We start from the raw sequence: 16,279 nt of genomic DNA, 5'->3' as shown, positions 1-16,279 counted from the left end.
CCAGTGGCGGCTGCTGAGGGGAAAACAGCTCATTATAATGTCTGGAACAGAGTAAATGGAATGGAACCTGTAAACCATGTGTTTGATGGATTTGATACTATTCCACTCCAGCCATTACCATGAGCCTGTCCTCCCCAATTAAGGTGCCACCAACCTCCTGTGGTGGACACCTAAACCTATAGGCCCTGGCATGTAATGTCCTGATACATTTAGTGATCAAATCACTGACAGCTGAACCGTGAGGTGGACAATTATTGTTTGAGGAAAGTAACCAAAATATTAAAATAGGCTAAAAAGTTTAGCATATATTACACATTGAAACACAAGGAATAGTGTTCTTATCATTTGTTATAGGCTGTTTAAGGACACGTAAATGTGGCTCATTTGGCCAACATCCATCTTTTATTAATAAAGCTGGCTACACCAGGTTGGATCTGAATGCATATGGATGCCCATAACATTTCGCTAATGTCTGGTAAATTAAAATCTTCCCTGTCATGTTGTCCGGCGCCAACTTTTCCTAAAGTACACTCTGAAATGGCATATTGTCTTCATGAAGATTTTAGAATATCCACATTAAAATCTGTGGCCAACTGGATGGAAACCTAGCTATAGACACACCAAGCCAGTGTCCTAGTCCACTGTCACTTTGATTGTGCTGCACATCATGGTTAAGAATAAGATTCCAACCAAAAAAGCTTGTAAGAATTGTACTTAAATTCCCCCAAATACTCATCTTGAGGTTGAGCATTTTTTGTCTCTATCTCTGTAATTGTATATGTATTTATGTAAAACAAATAGGGATCACAATGGAAATAAGTCCCAGACTTTATTGTGCAATACCAGTCACTTAAAAAAAAATATTTAAAAAAAAACTGACAAAAAAAATAAAATCAATCAATCCAAACTGTGCAGCGGCTAATTGATTAATGGAAAGAGACATCTGTTACAAAACACCAAAACGTTTAATGACATTCAGAGATTGTCAAGCCAAGCCTTCTATACTGGGTAAGCCTACAAGGTAGGGAGTGATGTATTTTCTGTTAGTCCAGATTGACAGACGACTTATTGTGGTGTTGAAAACACAAACCATGATATTGAAGTGCCCGAAGTTAATATGCTTTGTTTATTGGTTTTGTGGTGCATTGGCTCAGAAATCTGTTGGTGGAAAATTTGTTCCATATATTTTACACAATTATAAATATGGCATCAAAATTTTTAAAATCTGATTTCCCCCGAGCTGATCATTGTCTGCAACTGGCTCTGATCGTAGTGTAATAAACATGCAGTGAGAGTGAGCTCTTCTGTGGTGGTCGGCGAACCCTCAACCTTCTGGCCCGTAGCCCTGCGTGGCATCGGCTGTGCCGCAAAAGCATCCTGAAGAGAAAAAGTAGATATCCACACTTATAAACAAAGGGTTGCTACAGTTATTATTAGTTGTGGTCGTAAACATTATTTTTGGTTAATTCTATGAGAGGGGAGGGTGTTCAATTTGGGGAGGAGGCCGTTGATTTTTTCATGACACCTTGAGTTGTTTATTGGGTTAGCCTAACTGTTAGAACTGACTGAAACAAAAGTTACCAGAACCTTCTAGCAAAATGTTCTGTCTGTGTCTAGTGTGTGTTCTGTTAGAAACACAAGAGAGAAGTAGCCAACCTGAAAAGCTCAAGGTCTGTTCAGGACATACAGAACAGGGTATGCAGCGTCAGTATAACTCTAGAGCAAATAGTTGATCATTTTTTGTCCGCTAATTCAAGACTAATAAAGGCCCAATGCATTGCTTGTTTTTTTTTTCTTCTAAAAAAAATAATTGAAATGTTTATTTGAATGTTTCTGCACCCGCAGCACCCCTACTTCCTGCAACCTCATGCAGTAAATGATGAATCATTTCCCCCCCTTATTACACACCATCACTATGCATTAGAGGAAATGAGCAGGCTTCAACCCTAAATGAATGGGTATGAGAAAGATTGACAGCATCTAATTATATTTTCAGAGGCCTTTTGTCCTGATGATGAATTATGCTGTATGCTGCACAGCAGTGGTCTATGAGTGGGAGGTGAGACGAGAAAGACAGGAGCCAAGGAAAGAGAAAAGAGAATTGGAAAAGGCATTTTAGAGTCTAGAGCCAGATCCACACTTGATACATGCACTGTAGACTATCAGCCCCCAAAGCAGCGAGAGAGAGAGATGCAGAGAGAAATCTCTCAATCTTCTCCAACATGGTTTTCAAATCAAATTTGATTGGTCACATACACATATTCAGCAGATGTTATTGTGGGTGTAGCGAAATGCTTGTGTTCCTAGCTCCAACAGTGCAGTAATATCTAACAATTCACAACAATACACACAAGTAAAATAATTGAATTAAGAAATATATAAATATATTAGGATGAGCAATGTCAGAGTGGCAATGACTAAAATACAGTAGAATGGGACACAGTATATACATATAAAATTAGTAAAGTAGTATGTAAACATTTAAAGTGACCAGTGATTCCATGTCTATGTCTATAGGGCAGCAGCCTCCAAGGTGCAGGGTTGAGTAACTGGGTGGTAGCCAGCTAGTGATGGCTATTTAACAGTCTGAAGGACTTGAGATAGAAGCTGTTTTTCAGTCTCTCGGTCCCGGCTTTGATGCACCTGTACTGACCTCGCCTTCTGGATGATAGCGTGGATAGGGTGGTGCTCCCTCTGCAGAACTGCGGACTATGAAAGCTGCTCAGTGTCAGCTAGCATTAGAGCAGACTAGCAGGAGAATATGTGGGAATGAAAGGCTCAATCAACAGTAAGTCGGAGCCGAGGGAAAACAACTTCATCATGTCACCAAGGCCAGCATCTATCCTGACTCCCTTCCAGCTGGGAGACTACCATCACATCTTTGAAATGGTGAGATTGTGACCCCCCCACTATCTATACGCCCTGTTCCTCCCCCAGGAAAAATCTGCACTGTAGTTTGTAATGTTTACTATGTTCTGATACATTTAGTGATCAAATCGCTGACAGCTGAACCGGGAGGCAGACAATTATTGTTTTAGTTAAGTAGTATATGTATTTATGTTCCTCCCCCCAGTAAAAATCAGCAGTGTAGTTAGTAAACATTACAAGAGGGGGGGGGGGGGAAATCACACTGTCTACTGTACTGACATTGACCGGCAGACACATAAAATGAGATGAGGGAGAGAAAGAAAAACAGGGAGAGAAAAATAAAAAAAGTGAGAAAAGAGAAATGACAGAGAGAGAAGAAAAGAGAGCTGGGAGCAGCTTTCCTACTGAATGGGTGATGCAGAGACCATGAGCTGACCCCGCGTTTGACCCCGTGTTTGACAGCTGACCCAGTGTTTGACAGCTGACCCCGTGTTTGACAGCTGACCCAGTGTTTGACAGCTGACCCAGTGTTTGACAGCTGACCCCGTGTTTGACAGCTGACCCAGTGTTTGACAGCTGACCCAGTGTTTGACAGCTGACCCCGTGTTTGACAGCTGACCCAGTGTTTGACAGCTGACCCAGTGTTTGACAGCTGACCCCGTGTTTGACAGCTGACCCCGTGTTTGACAGCTGACCCCGTGTTTGACAGCTGACCCCGTGTTTGACAGCTGACCCAGTGTTTGACAGCTGACCCCGTGTTTGACGGCTGACCCCGTGTTTGACGGCTGACCCAGTGTTTGACGGCTGACCCAGTGTTTGACGGCTGACCCAGTGTTTGACAGCTGACCCAGTGTTTGACAGCTGACCCCGTGTTTGACAGCTGACCCCGTGTTTGACGGCTGACCCAGTGTTTGACGGCTGACCCAGTGTTTGACGGCTGACCCCGTGTTTGACAGCGGACCCCGTGTTTGACAGCTGACCCAGTGTTTGACAGCTGACCCCGTGTTTGACAGCTGACCCCGTGTTTGACAGCTGACCCCGTGTTTGACAGCGGACCCCGTGTTTGACAGCTGACCCCGTGTTTGACAGCTGACCCCGTGTTTGACAGCTGACCCCGTGTTTGACAGCTGACCCCGTGTTTGACAGCTGACCCCGTGTTTGACAGCGGACCCCGTGTTTGACAGCTGACCCCGTGTTTGACAGCTGACCCCGTGTTTGACAGCTGACCCCAGCTGTTATTTACCAGCTGCATCCCTGTCAGCATAATGCAGGTTTGAACAACATCAATGGCCGTGAACGCTCAGGGGACCATCATAAACAACAATATAATCGACTAAGAAGAGCATGGTTATCAGTGGAGATGTTAAAGTTATGGGGTACATAAAACACTGCTGCCATCTTATGGCTGAATAGGTGAATTGCAACCTGTTTCACTATTGATTTGATAACAGAAGTGCACACCTACAGTACCCGTCAAAAGTTTGGACACAGCTACTCATTTCAGGGTTCTTTATTTTTACTATTTTCTACATTGTAGAATAATAGTGAAGACATCAAAACTATGAAATAACACATATGGAATCATGTAGTAACCAAAAAAGTGTTAAAACAAAATATTTAATATTTGACACCTTTCGCCTTGATGACAGCTTTGCACACACTTGGCATTCTCTCAACCAGCTTCATGAGGTAGTCACCTGGAATGCATTTCAATTAACAGGTGTGCTTTGTTTAAAGTTCATTTGTGGAATTAATTTCCTTCTTAATGCGTTTGAGCCATTAACAGTTGTGTTGTGACAAGGTAGGGGTGCTATAGAGAAGATGGTATTTTACCAAATGGTACTGACTCCATATTATGGCAAGAACAGCTCAAATAAGCAAAGAGAAACGACAGTCCATCATTACTTTAAGACATGAAGATCACTCAAAACAGAAAATTAAGAACTTTTCAAGTTTCTTCAAGTGCAGTCGCAGAAACCCTCAAGCGCTATGATGAAACTGTCTCTCATGAGGACCGCCACAGGAAAGGAAGACCCAGAGTTACCTCTGCTACAGAGGATAAGTTCATTGGAGTTACCAGCCTCAGAAATTGCAGTCCAAATAAATGCTTCACAGAGTTCAAATAACAGCCACATCAACAACTGTTCAGAGGAGACTGAGTGAATCAGCCCTTCATGGTTGAATTGCTGCAAAGAAACCACTACTGAAGGACACCAATAATAAGAAGAGACTTGCTTGGGCCAAGAAACACAAGCAATGGACATTAGACCAGTGGAAATATGTCCTTTGAGATTTTTGGTTCAAACCCCTGTCTTTGTGAGCTGCAGAGAAGGCGAAAGGATGATCTCCGCATGTGTGGTTCCCACCGTGAAGCATGGAGGTTTGATGGTGTGGGGGTGCTTTGCTGGTGACACTGTCAGTGATTTACTTAGAATTCAAGGCACACCACAGCATTCTGCAGAGATACGCCATCCCATCTGGTTTCTGTTTAGTGGGACTATCATTTTTCTTTACAGCAGGACAATGACCCAACACCCCTCCAGGCTGTGTAAGGGCTAAGGAGAGTGACGGAGTGCTGCATCAGATGACCTGGCCGCCACAATCCCCCGACCTCAACCCAATTGAAATGGTTTGGGATGAGTTGGACCGCAGAGTGAAGGAAAAGCAGCCAACAAGTGCTCAGCATGTGAGAACTCCTTCAAGACTGTTGGAAAAGCATTCCGGGTGAAGTTGGTTGAGAGAATGCGGAGTGTGCAAAGCTGTCAAAGCAAAGGGTGGCTACTTTGAATAATCAAATCAAATTTTATTTGTCACATACACATGGTTAGCAGATGTTAATGCGAGTGTAGCGAAATGCTTGTGCTTCTAGTTCCGACAATGCAGTGATAACCAACAAGTAATCTAACTAACAATTCCAAAACTACTGTCTTATACACAGTGTAAGGGGATAAAGAATATGTACATAAGGATATATGAATGAGTGATGGTACAGAGCAGCATACAGTAGATGGTATCGAGTACAGTATATACATATGAGATGAGTATGTAGACAAAGTAAACAAAGTGGCATAGTTAAAGTGGCTAGTGATACATGTATTACATAAGGATGCAGTCGATGATGTAGAGTACAGTATATACGTATGCATATGAGATGAATAATGTAGGGTAAGTAACATTATATAAGGTAGCATTGTTTAAAGTGGCTAGTGATATATTTACATAATTTCCCATCAATTCCCATTATTAAAGTGGCTGGAGTTGGGTCAGTGTCAATGACAGTGTGTTGGTAGCAGCCACTCAATGTTAGTGGTGGCTGTTTAGCAGTCTGATGGCCTTGAGATTGAAAAACAGCTTCTGTCTCTCGGTCCCAGCTTTGATGCACCTGTACTGACCTCGCCTTCTGGATGATAGCGGGGTGAACAGGCAGTGGTTCGGGTGGTTGATGTCCTTGATGATCTTTATGGCCTTCCTGTAACATCGGGTGGTGTAGGTGTCCTGGAGGGCAGGTAGTTTGCCCCCGGTGATGCGTTGTGCAGACCTCACTACCCTCTGGAGAGCCTTACGGTTGAGGGCGGAGCAGTTGCCGTACCAGGCGGTGATACAGCCCGCCAGGATGCTCTCAATTGTGCATCTGTAGAAGTTTGTGAGTGCTTGTGGTGACAAGCCGAATTTCTTCAGCCTCCTGAGGTTGAAGAGGCGCTGCTGCGCCTTCTTCACGACGCTGTCAGTGTGAGTGGACCAATTCAGTTTGTCTGTGATGTGTATGCCGAGGAACTTAAAACTTGCTACCCTCTCCACTACTGTTCCATCGATGTGGATAGGGGGGTGTTCCCTCTGCTGTTTCCTGAAGTCCACAATCATCTCCTTAGTTTTGTTGACGTTGAGTGTGAGGTTATTTTCCTGACACCACACTCCGAGGGCCCTCACCTCCTCCCTGTAGGCCGTCTCGTCGTTGTTTGTAATCAAGCCTACCACTGTTGTGTCGTCCGCAAACTTGATGATTGAGTTGGAGGCGTGCGTGGCCACGCAGTCGTGGGTGAACAGGGAGTACAGGAGAGGGCTCAGAACGCACCCTTGTGGGGCCCCCGTGTTGAGGATCAGCGGGGAGGAGATGTTGTTGCCTACCCTCACCACCTGGGGGCGGCCCGTCAGGAAGTCCAGTACCCAGTTGCACAGGGCGGGGTCGAGACCCAGGGTCTCGAGCTTGATGACGAGCTTGGAGGGTACTATGGTGTTGAATGCCGATATTCCTCTTGTCCAGGTGGGTTAGGGCAGTGTGCAGTGTGGTTGAGATTGCATCGTCTGTGGACCTATTTGGGCGGTAAGCAAATTGGAGTGGGTCTAGGGTGTCAGGTAGGGTGGAGGTGATATGGTCCTTGACTAGTCTCTCAAAGCACTTCATGATGACGGAAGTGAGTGCTACGGGGCGGTAGTCGTTTAGCTCAGTTACCTTAGCTTTCTTGGGAACAGGAACAATGGTGGCCCTCTTGAAGCATGCGGGAACAGCAGACTGGTATAGGGATTGATTGAATATGTCCGTAAACACACCGGCCAGCTGGTCTGCGCATGCTCTGAGGGCGCGGCTGGGGATGCCGTCTGGACCTGCAGCCTTGCGAGGGTTAACACGTTTAAATGTCTTACTCACCTCGGCTGCAGTGAAGGAGAGACCGCATGTTTTCGTTGCAGGCTGTGTCAGTGGCACTGTATTGTCCTCAAAGCGGGCAAAAAAGTTATTTAGTCTGCCTGGGAGCAAGACATCCTGGTCCGTGACTGGGCTGGGTTTCTTCTTGTAGTCCGTGATTGACTGTAGACCCTGCCACATGCCTCTTGTGTCTGAGCCGTTGAATTGAGATTCTACTTTGTCTCTGTACTGACGCTTAGCTTGTTTAATAGCCTTGGGGAGGGAATAGCTGCACTGTTTGTATTCGGTCATGTTGCCAGACACCTTGCCCTGATTAAAAGCAGTGGTTCGCGCTTTCAGTTTCACGCGAATGCTGCCATCAATCCACGGTTTCTGGTTAGGGAATGTTTTTATCGTTGCTATGGGAACGACATATTCAACGCACGTTCTAATGAACTCGCACACTGAATCAGCGTATTCGTCAATATTTTTATCTGACGCAATACGAAACATGTCCCAGTCCACGTGATGGAAGCAGTCTTGGAGTGTGGAGTCAGCTTGGTCTGACCAGCGTTGGACAGACCTCAGCGTGGGAGCCTCTTGTTTAAGTTTCTGCCTGTAGGCAGGGATCAACAAAATGGAGTCGTGGTCAGCTTTTCTGAAAGGGGGGCGGGGCAGGGCCTTATATGCGTCGCGGAAGTTAGAGTAACAATGATCCAAGGTTTTACCACCCCTGGTTGCGCAATCGATATGCTGATAAAATTTAGGGAGTCTTGTTTTCAGATTAGCTTTGTTAAAATCCCCAGCTACAATGAATGCAGCCTCCGGATAAATGGTTTCCAGTTTGCAAAGAGTTAAATAAAGTTCGTTCAGAGCCATCGATGTGTCTGCTTGGGGGGGGATATATACGGCTGTGATTATAATCGAAGAGAATTCTCTTGGAAGATAATGCGGTCTACATTTGATTGTGAGGAATTCTAAATCAGGTGAACAGAAGGATTTGAGTTCCTGTACGTTTCCTTCATAACACCATGTCTCGTTAGTCATGAGGCATACGCCCCCGCCACTCTTCTTACCAGAAAGATGTTTGTTTCTGTCGGCGCGATGTGTGGAGAAACCCTTGATGTGTTTAACACTTTTTGGTTACTACATGATTCCATGTGTCATTTCATAGTTTTGATGTCTTCACTATTATTCTACAATGTAGAAAATAGTACACATAAAGAAACCCTTGAATGAGTAGGTGTGTCTAAACTTTTGACTGGTACTGTATGTCATTGTTAATTGTTCCATTTATGTAAAATTCCTGCATAAAATAAACAGTAATACAACCATATAAATCTTAAATATTGACTTTATTGATGAAGTAAGTCTCTCAGTTTATGATCTTGCCTTTTACATTTCACATCAGTCTTTCAGCCAAATGAGGTAGGAAATAAGGATGCAGAACAACCTCTTCCAAGTAAGTTAGTTGTCATAGATAACTGAGGTCAATCAGTCAGGAACAGTACCTCAAAACTTGAGTCCTCTAAGACGTGTGTTTCGGTCTTGGTTTTCTGGTGCAGTACTCAGACTAGAGGAGTTATAGGGCTGGACCAGAACTCCGTTATGGATGTAAAGTGACTCACTTTCCCTCATGTGCGGCCCATTCACTGTACCCCCCCTGATAGTGCCGAACCCTAGGAGAGAAGGGGAGGAGACAGGGGGAGATCTTTCAGGTGTCTTCCAGTATGTGTATATGAGAATACTGTATGTCCACACATACCCTAATAAGGTATGCCAGGTGAGTTAAAGTGTGTTATACCTGTTGAAGCCCAGTTGTCGGGCGATGGCTAGAGCTTCGGCGCTCCTCCGGCCCTTCTGGCAGTGGAAGACAAGGTTGTCATCATCTTTCCCAGGAGCCTTCACCTCAAACTGCAGCTGGAAGTGCTCTGGTGACAGCTTTAGAGATTCCTCCAGCTGGCTCACTGACAGACCCACACGCTGAACATTAGTAGAGATTGCGCGCATGCACAGATACAGTACACATAAAAACACACACCTTTGATAGGTTAATATACACCATGATTTGTGTAGTCTACTCACATGGGATGTTTACAGAGTCCGGGATGCGTCCAGCCATGAACTCATCTTGGTTGCGGACATCAAACAGCTGGATGTTGTGAGTGGACAACATGTTCTTCAGCTGCTTGTAGCTCACCACCGAATCTGAGACACACACACACCACTATAATGGGTTCACTGCTATTCCATAATCATATCCCCTGTCCCATCAATATACATTGTTGTCTGTTGTTAAAACCTTGATAAACCTGGACTCACCATCCATTGCTTGAAATAAAGACTCGTAAACCAGGAACAATTTCAGCCAAAATGATCCTACTGGTGGTGAATTCAGTGAAACTAAACTGTTCGGGACAGAGGTTTACTAATAGAGGATGAGAGGCAGGCTGTGTTACAAAGGTTGACTATAGTGCTGGACCCCCAAACACAGTCTATAGTTGAAAAGTATGAATAAGCCAATGAATGAATCACTTGAACCAGGCCCAATCACAAACTGCATGGCAGCAGATCCATTCACACACACACACACACACACACTTTACTGGAAAGTGCTGATTACCTTTTTTTTCCAGTTAGTCCTAACATCTGGGCTAACCAACCAATCCACTCATCAGCCATTCTAATTATGTTTTGCTACTCTAGGTGAGCATTTGAAAACAAGAGCATGTTAGGGAGCATGTCATGGAACCAGTCACCAATATGGCTACAGCAGAAATGCTGCAATTAAATAGCCTTTAACTAGTTTCCTTAAAGAGGAAATCTGCCATTCAAATGATCACAAAGCAGATACCCCGTCACTGTATTGGTAAAAAGCTGAGTGATGTGGCTGGATAAATGTTTCCACTCTCAAATTCATAGACAGAGTTATGGATGCTAGCACTGACTAACCATGAGATCAAAAGGATCATTGTAAACGAACTCTGTTAAAACTACATTACAAACAATGGAGTAAAACAAGCTTGTATTTTGGGTTCTGATGGGGCATGACAGTTGTATGGGGTATGAGTAAGTTCATGAGGCATTTATAAGTTATATTCTTCAACAATCAATGGGTAGTGCTTAAATGTGTAAATCAGGAGGTGCCGGAACAAAAAGTGAGCGCGAGAGGGGGTCTTTTCATTCTCCTTGGGAGCTCTGGTGGCAAAGGAACCCAAAAAAATCCCTTCATAATAACGCAATGCATGTCACCGCATTTGCGTAGTGGCATAGAGCACTGAGCAGTAGAGTAGAGGCACTTATAAATTCCACACATGGAACATTTTTAGCATCCTAGGGTCCAGATTTTTTGGGGTTTAATTCTAATTATCTTCTGTGACCAATTTTTACTAGATCCCTGCCTGAGCCCTACCCATGCCTGCTACGTTAAGACCCTACCCATGCCTGCTACGTTAAGACCCTACCCATGCCTGCTACGTTAAGACCCTACTCAGACACGATTGCTTCTGCCCGAAACTAGAAATAACTTCCTGTTAGTACACCTAAATCCATTAGCAGCTTTTCTCTGTGTCACCCACTACCTGCGCGCCGTTCGCTCTGCATGTGTTCTGCTCGTGGCTGCTCTGAGTGAGTATAGCAGCAACTCCGCTTGGGCTCAATGACCAGACATGAGAGCACAGAGCATGGCTGCGAGCTGCTTTTCGTCACTCAAACATTTGTGAAATAATCTCTCCGGTTTTATATTTGATGAGGTTGAAGCCCTTTTGACACCTACGTGTTAAACAAGGTTCCACCCACACACTGCCCACTCCACCTAGTTAGAGAGAGGGGAATCTTGGGAGTTGTTGGAATTGGGAACATCAGGACTGATCATGACATTCAAAGCTAGATAACTAGACTCAGACATTGTTTATAAAATTAAAAAAGTGAATGTGTCTACAATAGACGAGTGAAAACAACAAAACCACTGTATTATATGGGTAAAAAGTCCTTTAACCTGTATATGCAGGGGCGCAACTTTCACATGGGACGGGGGGGACATGTCCCCACATTCTGAAATTTACAGATGAAAAAGTCTTCCCTTTGATCAGCAGGAGCCATTTGCTTTCCAACCTGTGTTTTCCTGTGATTGTTTTTGAAATATTGCGAAAGGCCTGTTTTGGCTGTATGCTGTTCACTGAAAGATTTGCAGCAAGTTCCCCACTGTAGGCTATGCCTTGTGATTGGGCTACACACAATCAACAGCTAGGATCCTCTGTGGCGAAGTTATAAGCCTACTCCTGGTGTAGTATTCTGAATTGTTTCATTTATTATTATTTATTTCAGTGCATCATCCATTTCGTATGATGTTACGAATTACAATTCTGCCATCTCTCACCACAATTGGCAAACATTTGGCCAGTCAGCCAATCAGTGTTGTTCTCGAACATCAAATCAAAATGTTATTTGTCACATACGCCGAATAGAACGGTGTAGACCTTACAGTGAAATGCTTATTTACAAGCCCTTAACCAACCATGCAGTATTAAGATTTATTTAAAAAAACTAGACTTGGAGCTCCGGTACCGCTTGCCGTGCAATAGCAGAAAGATAAGTGTATGACTTAGGGTGGCGGGAGTCCTTGGCAATTGTTGGGGCATTCCTCTTACACCACCTGGTATAGAGGTCCTAGATGGCAGGAAGCTTGGCCCCAGTGATGTACTGGGACACACGCACTACCCTCTGTAGTGCCCTGCGGTCGGAGGCCGAGCAGTTGCCATACCAGGTGGTGATGCAACCAATCAGGATGCTCTTGATGGTGCAGCTGTAGAAGCTTTTGAGGATCTGAGGGCCATGCCAAATCTTTTCATCTCCTTTGTCTTGATCACATTGAGGGAGAGTTTGTTATCCTGGTACCACTCTGCCAGGTCTCTGGCCTTATCCCTATAGGCTGCCTCATCATTGTCAGTGATCAGGCCTACCACTGTTGTGTCATCAGCAAACTTAATGATGGTTTGGAGTCATGCTTGACCATGCAGTCATGGTGAACAGGGGGCACAGGAGGGGACTGAGCACACACCCCTGGGGAACCAGTGTTGAGGATCAGTGTGGCGGATGTGTTGTTACCTACCCTCACCACCTGGGGGCGGCCTGTCAGGAAGTCCAGGATCCAGTTGCACAGCGAGGTGTTTAGTCCCAGGGTCCTTAGCTTAGTGAGGAGCTTTGAGGGCACTATGGTGTTGGACGCTGAGCTGTAGTCAATGAATAGCATTCTCACATAGGTGTTCTTTTGTCCAGGTGGGAAAGGGCAGTGTGGAGTGCAATAGATTTCATCATTGTGGATCTGTTAGGGAAGTATGCAAATTGGAGAGAGTCTAGGGTTTCTGGAATAATGGTGCTGATGTGAGCCATAGCCAGCCTTTCAAAGCACTTCATGGTTACCTTGGCAGGTAACCTTGGTGTTCTTGGGCACAGGGACTATGGTGTTCTGCTTGAAACATGTTGGTATTAAAGACTCATCTAGAAGAAAAAGAAACGCAAACCTATTTAGGTGAGGTGCTGGCTAGCGGAGTAGAAAACTTGAAAATAAAAGAGCTGCACACTCTAGGAGCTCAGATGCAAAAATTTAATTACCAACAGCCAAGCCGTCATCAGGGTATAATCACAAACACTGCGGAATTACTCGTTTATATAGTGTCAAAAGACACAGGTGTCTGTAATCATGGCCAAGAGTGGCCTAATATTATTGGTTACTTCTCAATTATTAAAATGGCATACAAAGAACAGCAAACAAACAACAAATGGATAGCATACAATCATATATTAATTTTAGACTACACAAGCTTACAAACAATTACAATGGCAAGTAACAATAATCACAAGAATGGCTTCAGACTCAGTTGAAAATAATGGCTTCAGACAGGTTGAAAATGTCAGTGAAGACACTTGCCAGTTGGTCAGTGCATGCTCAGAGTACAAATAATCCGTCTGGCCCTGTGAATGTTGACCTGTTTAAAAGATCTTACCCACATCGGCTACAGAGAGCGTGATAACACAGTCATCCGGAACAGGCGATGCTCTCATGCATGATTCAGTGTTGCTTTCCTCGAAGCGAGCATATTAGTTATTTAGCTCTTCTGGTAGGCTTGTATCACTGGGCAGCTGTGTTTCCCTTTGTAGTCCGTAATAGTTTGCAAGCCCTGCTACAACCGACGAACACTCGAGCTGGTGTAGTATGATTCAATCTTAGTCCTGTATTGACGCTTTGGCTCTTTGATGGTTTTGTCGGAGGGCATAGCAGAATTAGCATCTGTGTCCTCTGACCACTTCCTTATTGAGTCACTGGTACTTCCCGCTTTAGTTTTTGCTTGTAAGCAGGAATCAGGAGGATATCATTATGGTCAGATTTGACAAATGGAGGGCAAGGGAGAGCTTTGTATGCGTCTCTGAGTAAAGGTGGTGTAACAGTATAACTTTAGACCGTCCCCTCGCCCATACCCAGGCTCAAACCAGGGACCCTCTGCACACATCAACAACAGTCACCCACGAAGCATCGTTACCCATCGCTCCACAAAAGCCGCGGCCCTTGCAGAGCAAGGGGAACTACTACTTCAAGGTCTCAGAGCAAGTGACGTCACCGATTGAAAGGCTATTTAGCGCGCACCGCTAACTAAGCTAGCCGTTTCACATCCGTTACAGTGGCCTAGAGTTTTTTCCCTCTGGTTGCACATTTAACATGCTGGTAGAAATTAAGTAAAACAAATTGAAGTTTCCCTGCAATATTGTCCGGCTACTAGGAGCATCGCCTCTGGATGAGCATTTTCCTGTTTTACTAGAAGGCAATTCCAATTAACTTTTACATTGCATTGAAAATGATTCAATATGTTCTGGAATGAAGCAGTCCAAAACTGAGAGGTGGCTCAAATTAAAGCTGCAATATGTAACTTTTTGGGCTACCTGACCAAATTCACATTGAAAAGTGGAAGCCACTAAGAAGCGGTCTAAGTGCGCTATTTCTATGTTTCCCTTAAGTTTAGGTTTTGCGTCTTGAACTTCGGTTTTGCACACCGGCTTCAAGTAGCTTAATATAAAATAGTTTTGGTTATGGAAAATATATTTCACATTGGTTTAGATGGTGCAATGATTCTCTACTATAGTTGCTTGTTTTGTCACAAACTGAAATTAGGAAAACTATTAGTATTTTAGCAACCAGGAACTAGTGGAGTGATTTCTGCACAGTGCATACATTTTAAGCACTGTCAATGGGTAGGCTATATATAATTAATTCAAAGGTCCAAAATTGTTGTATCAATCGCAGATTGCCCTTAAATTAATACTCAAAAGGTGCCTTAGGCTATATGATGACATTGGTAACACATAGGCACGGATTTATATAGCGCAGTCACATTGAACAACAACTAGGTCTATGTTGGATTCAGGTTGAACAACTGATTAACCAAATTGACAGGCCTCAAGAAGAATGGTGACCGTGACAGATGGAAGCATTATAGCCTACCGGGGTTGGGCAAGGAGGACTCGCTGAATCTGGTTGTTGAGGTCGTGAAACCACACCATTGGCCTCTCATACCGAGCGAAACGCGGCTGCTGGTTTCCGCAACGGTCAGAAATATTCTCCGTAACAGCAGACCGGACACCATGTTGACCATAGACCGGCTTCCCGTTGTAAGCAAAGGAACAAACTACTTTGTATCATAAATGTATTACACAGTATTTTCTTTCTGCCCTCTGCCGACAAATACGTGTTAACAATGTTTCAAGAGTGCACGTACCCTAACCATTTGTTAAAGTGTTGAGAAATTCGGCCATGCCTATCTCAAGTCATATTATCGAGAAAGATAAGAAAGAGGCAATGCGTCGATTTATGAGTTCTAGGAATTAGGGCCTTAGTGAATGGGCGCGTTCGAGCAGATTACTTTTGTTAAGTAGGTGACCATCGTTGATCACTGCCTTTCAACGTGTGTTGCATTCCGGGAATACAAATTGCCCGACTTGCGCCTACTGCATGAACTTCACAAAAAAAACGTCTAGTTTTTTTACTGCAGGTTGCTGCAGTTCTTCACCAATTTCATCCTGCAGCTATCGCCTGCATTGTGGGAGGCTCTATTGGCTCTAATTAATGTATTTTTGTTTCACCCACACGAACGTGACCAAAGATAAGCGAGACATCGCACTTGGTATTTTTTTCTGGCCAGACGGAGCACGAGAAAGGGAACGCCCAAACGACAAATTCTCACCTGGCGTGGACTAATAAAGTGTATTTTATCTTATCTTCTACAGAAAGGAACCTTGAGCATTGTTCTAGTTTAGCCTATTTTACAAGCAATATGTTGAGTTCCAGTGCAGTGCATGGGAATTATTTACAGTGCAGGACAAAACAGAAAATGCCAAACTTGGTTTGGGCCCTAAAAAGTTACAAAGGCCTACTTCTACATCAGCGGTCTGCCAGCGTGCTGACACCGATGGGTTGTCGTGTCTGATGGTTTGTTTATATAGCAGGTTAGAATAATTAACGACAGGTTAGGAGAATTCATGTGTCAGGTTAGGATCATTAACGTGACAGGTTAGGATAATTAACATGGCAGGTTAGGATAATTAATGTCAGGTTAGGATAATTAATGTGACAGGTTAGGATAATTAATGTATCAGGTTTGGATAATTAACGTAGCAGGGGTGACCCATCATTCAGGGCAGGTGGGGCTGTTTTGAGCCCCACATTTATACCTAAAAAAAATGAAATACCAAAAATGTAATTTAAAAAATTGTGTGGGAGGGGGGGCTTGCCTGTTTTGT

At 44.1% G+C, this 16,279-nt stretch overlaps 1 protein-coding gene across 2 annotated transcripts; it reads right to left on the bottom strand.

The window, feature by feature from the left end:
- Positions 1-8,825: 8,825 nt before the first annotated feature.
- On the bottom strand, positions 8,826-15,361 carry si:ch211-161h7.8 (thiosulfate:glutathione sulfurtransferase). Of its 2 annotated transcripts, none has more exons than XM_029662689.2 (4): positions 14,985-15,361; positions 9,575-9,697; positions 9,294-9,456; positions 8,826-9,168 (listed from the first exon to the last, which is right to left on the bottom strand). In XM_029662689.2, exons 1-4 carry the CDS (start codon positions 15,133-15,135, stop codon positions 9,114-9,116), a joined length of 492 nt encoding a protein of 163 aa, XP_029518549.1. In that variant the 5' UTR covers positions 15,136-15,361; the 3' UTR covers positions 8,826-9,113. The 2 variants fall into 2 exon arrangements, with proteins under 2 accessions (XP_029518549.1, XP_029518550.1); XM_029662690.2 differs by lacking the exon at positions 14,985-15,361 and adding an exon at positions 9,812-9,975.
- Between the last annotated feature and the right edge of the window lie 918 nt (positions 15,362-16,279).

Source organism: Oncorhynchus nerka, linkage group LG6 (genome assembly GCF_034236695.1).
Source record: "Oncorhynchus nerka isolate Pitt River linkage group LG6, Oner_Uvic_2.0, whole genome shotgun sequence".
NCBI lineage: Eukaryota > Metazoa > Chordata > Actinopteri > Salmoniformes > Salmonidae > Oncorhynchus > Oncorhynchus nerka.
This window is presented reverse-complemented; position numbering and strand designations above follow the sequence as displayed.

Excerpts from the sequence above, each read along its gene's own strand:
- si:ch211-161h7.8 (XM_029662689.2), bottom strand. The coding sequence starts at position 15,135 with ATGGTCAACATGGTGTCCGGTCTGCTGTTACGGAGAATATTTCTGACC. Across the intron at positions 9,457-9,574 it reads GGACTCTGTAAACATCCCAT|TGAGCCAGCTGGAGGAATCT; the intron begins GTGAGTAGACTA and ends TGGGTCTGTCAG. Across the intron at positions 9,169-9,293 it reads CGACAACTGGGCTTCAACAG|GGTTCGGCACTATCAGGGGG; the intron begins GTATAACACACT and ends CTTCTCTCCTAG.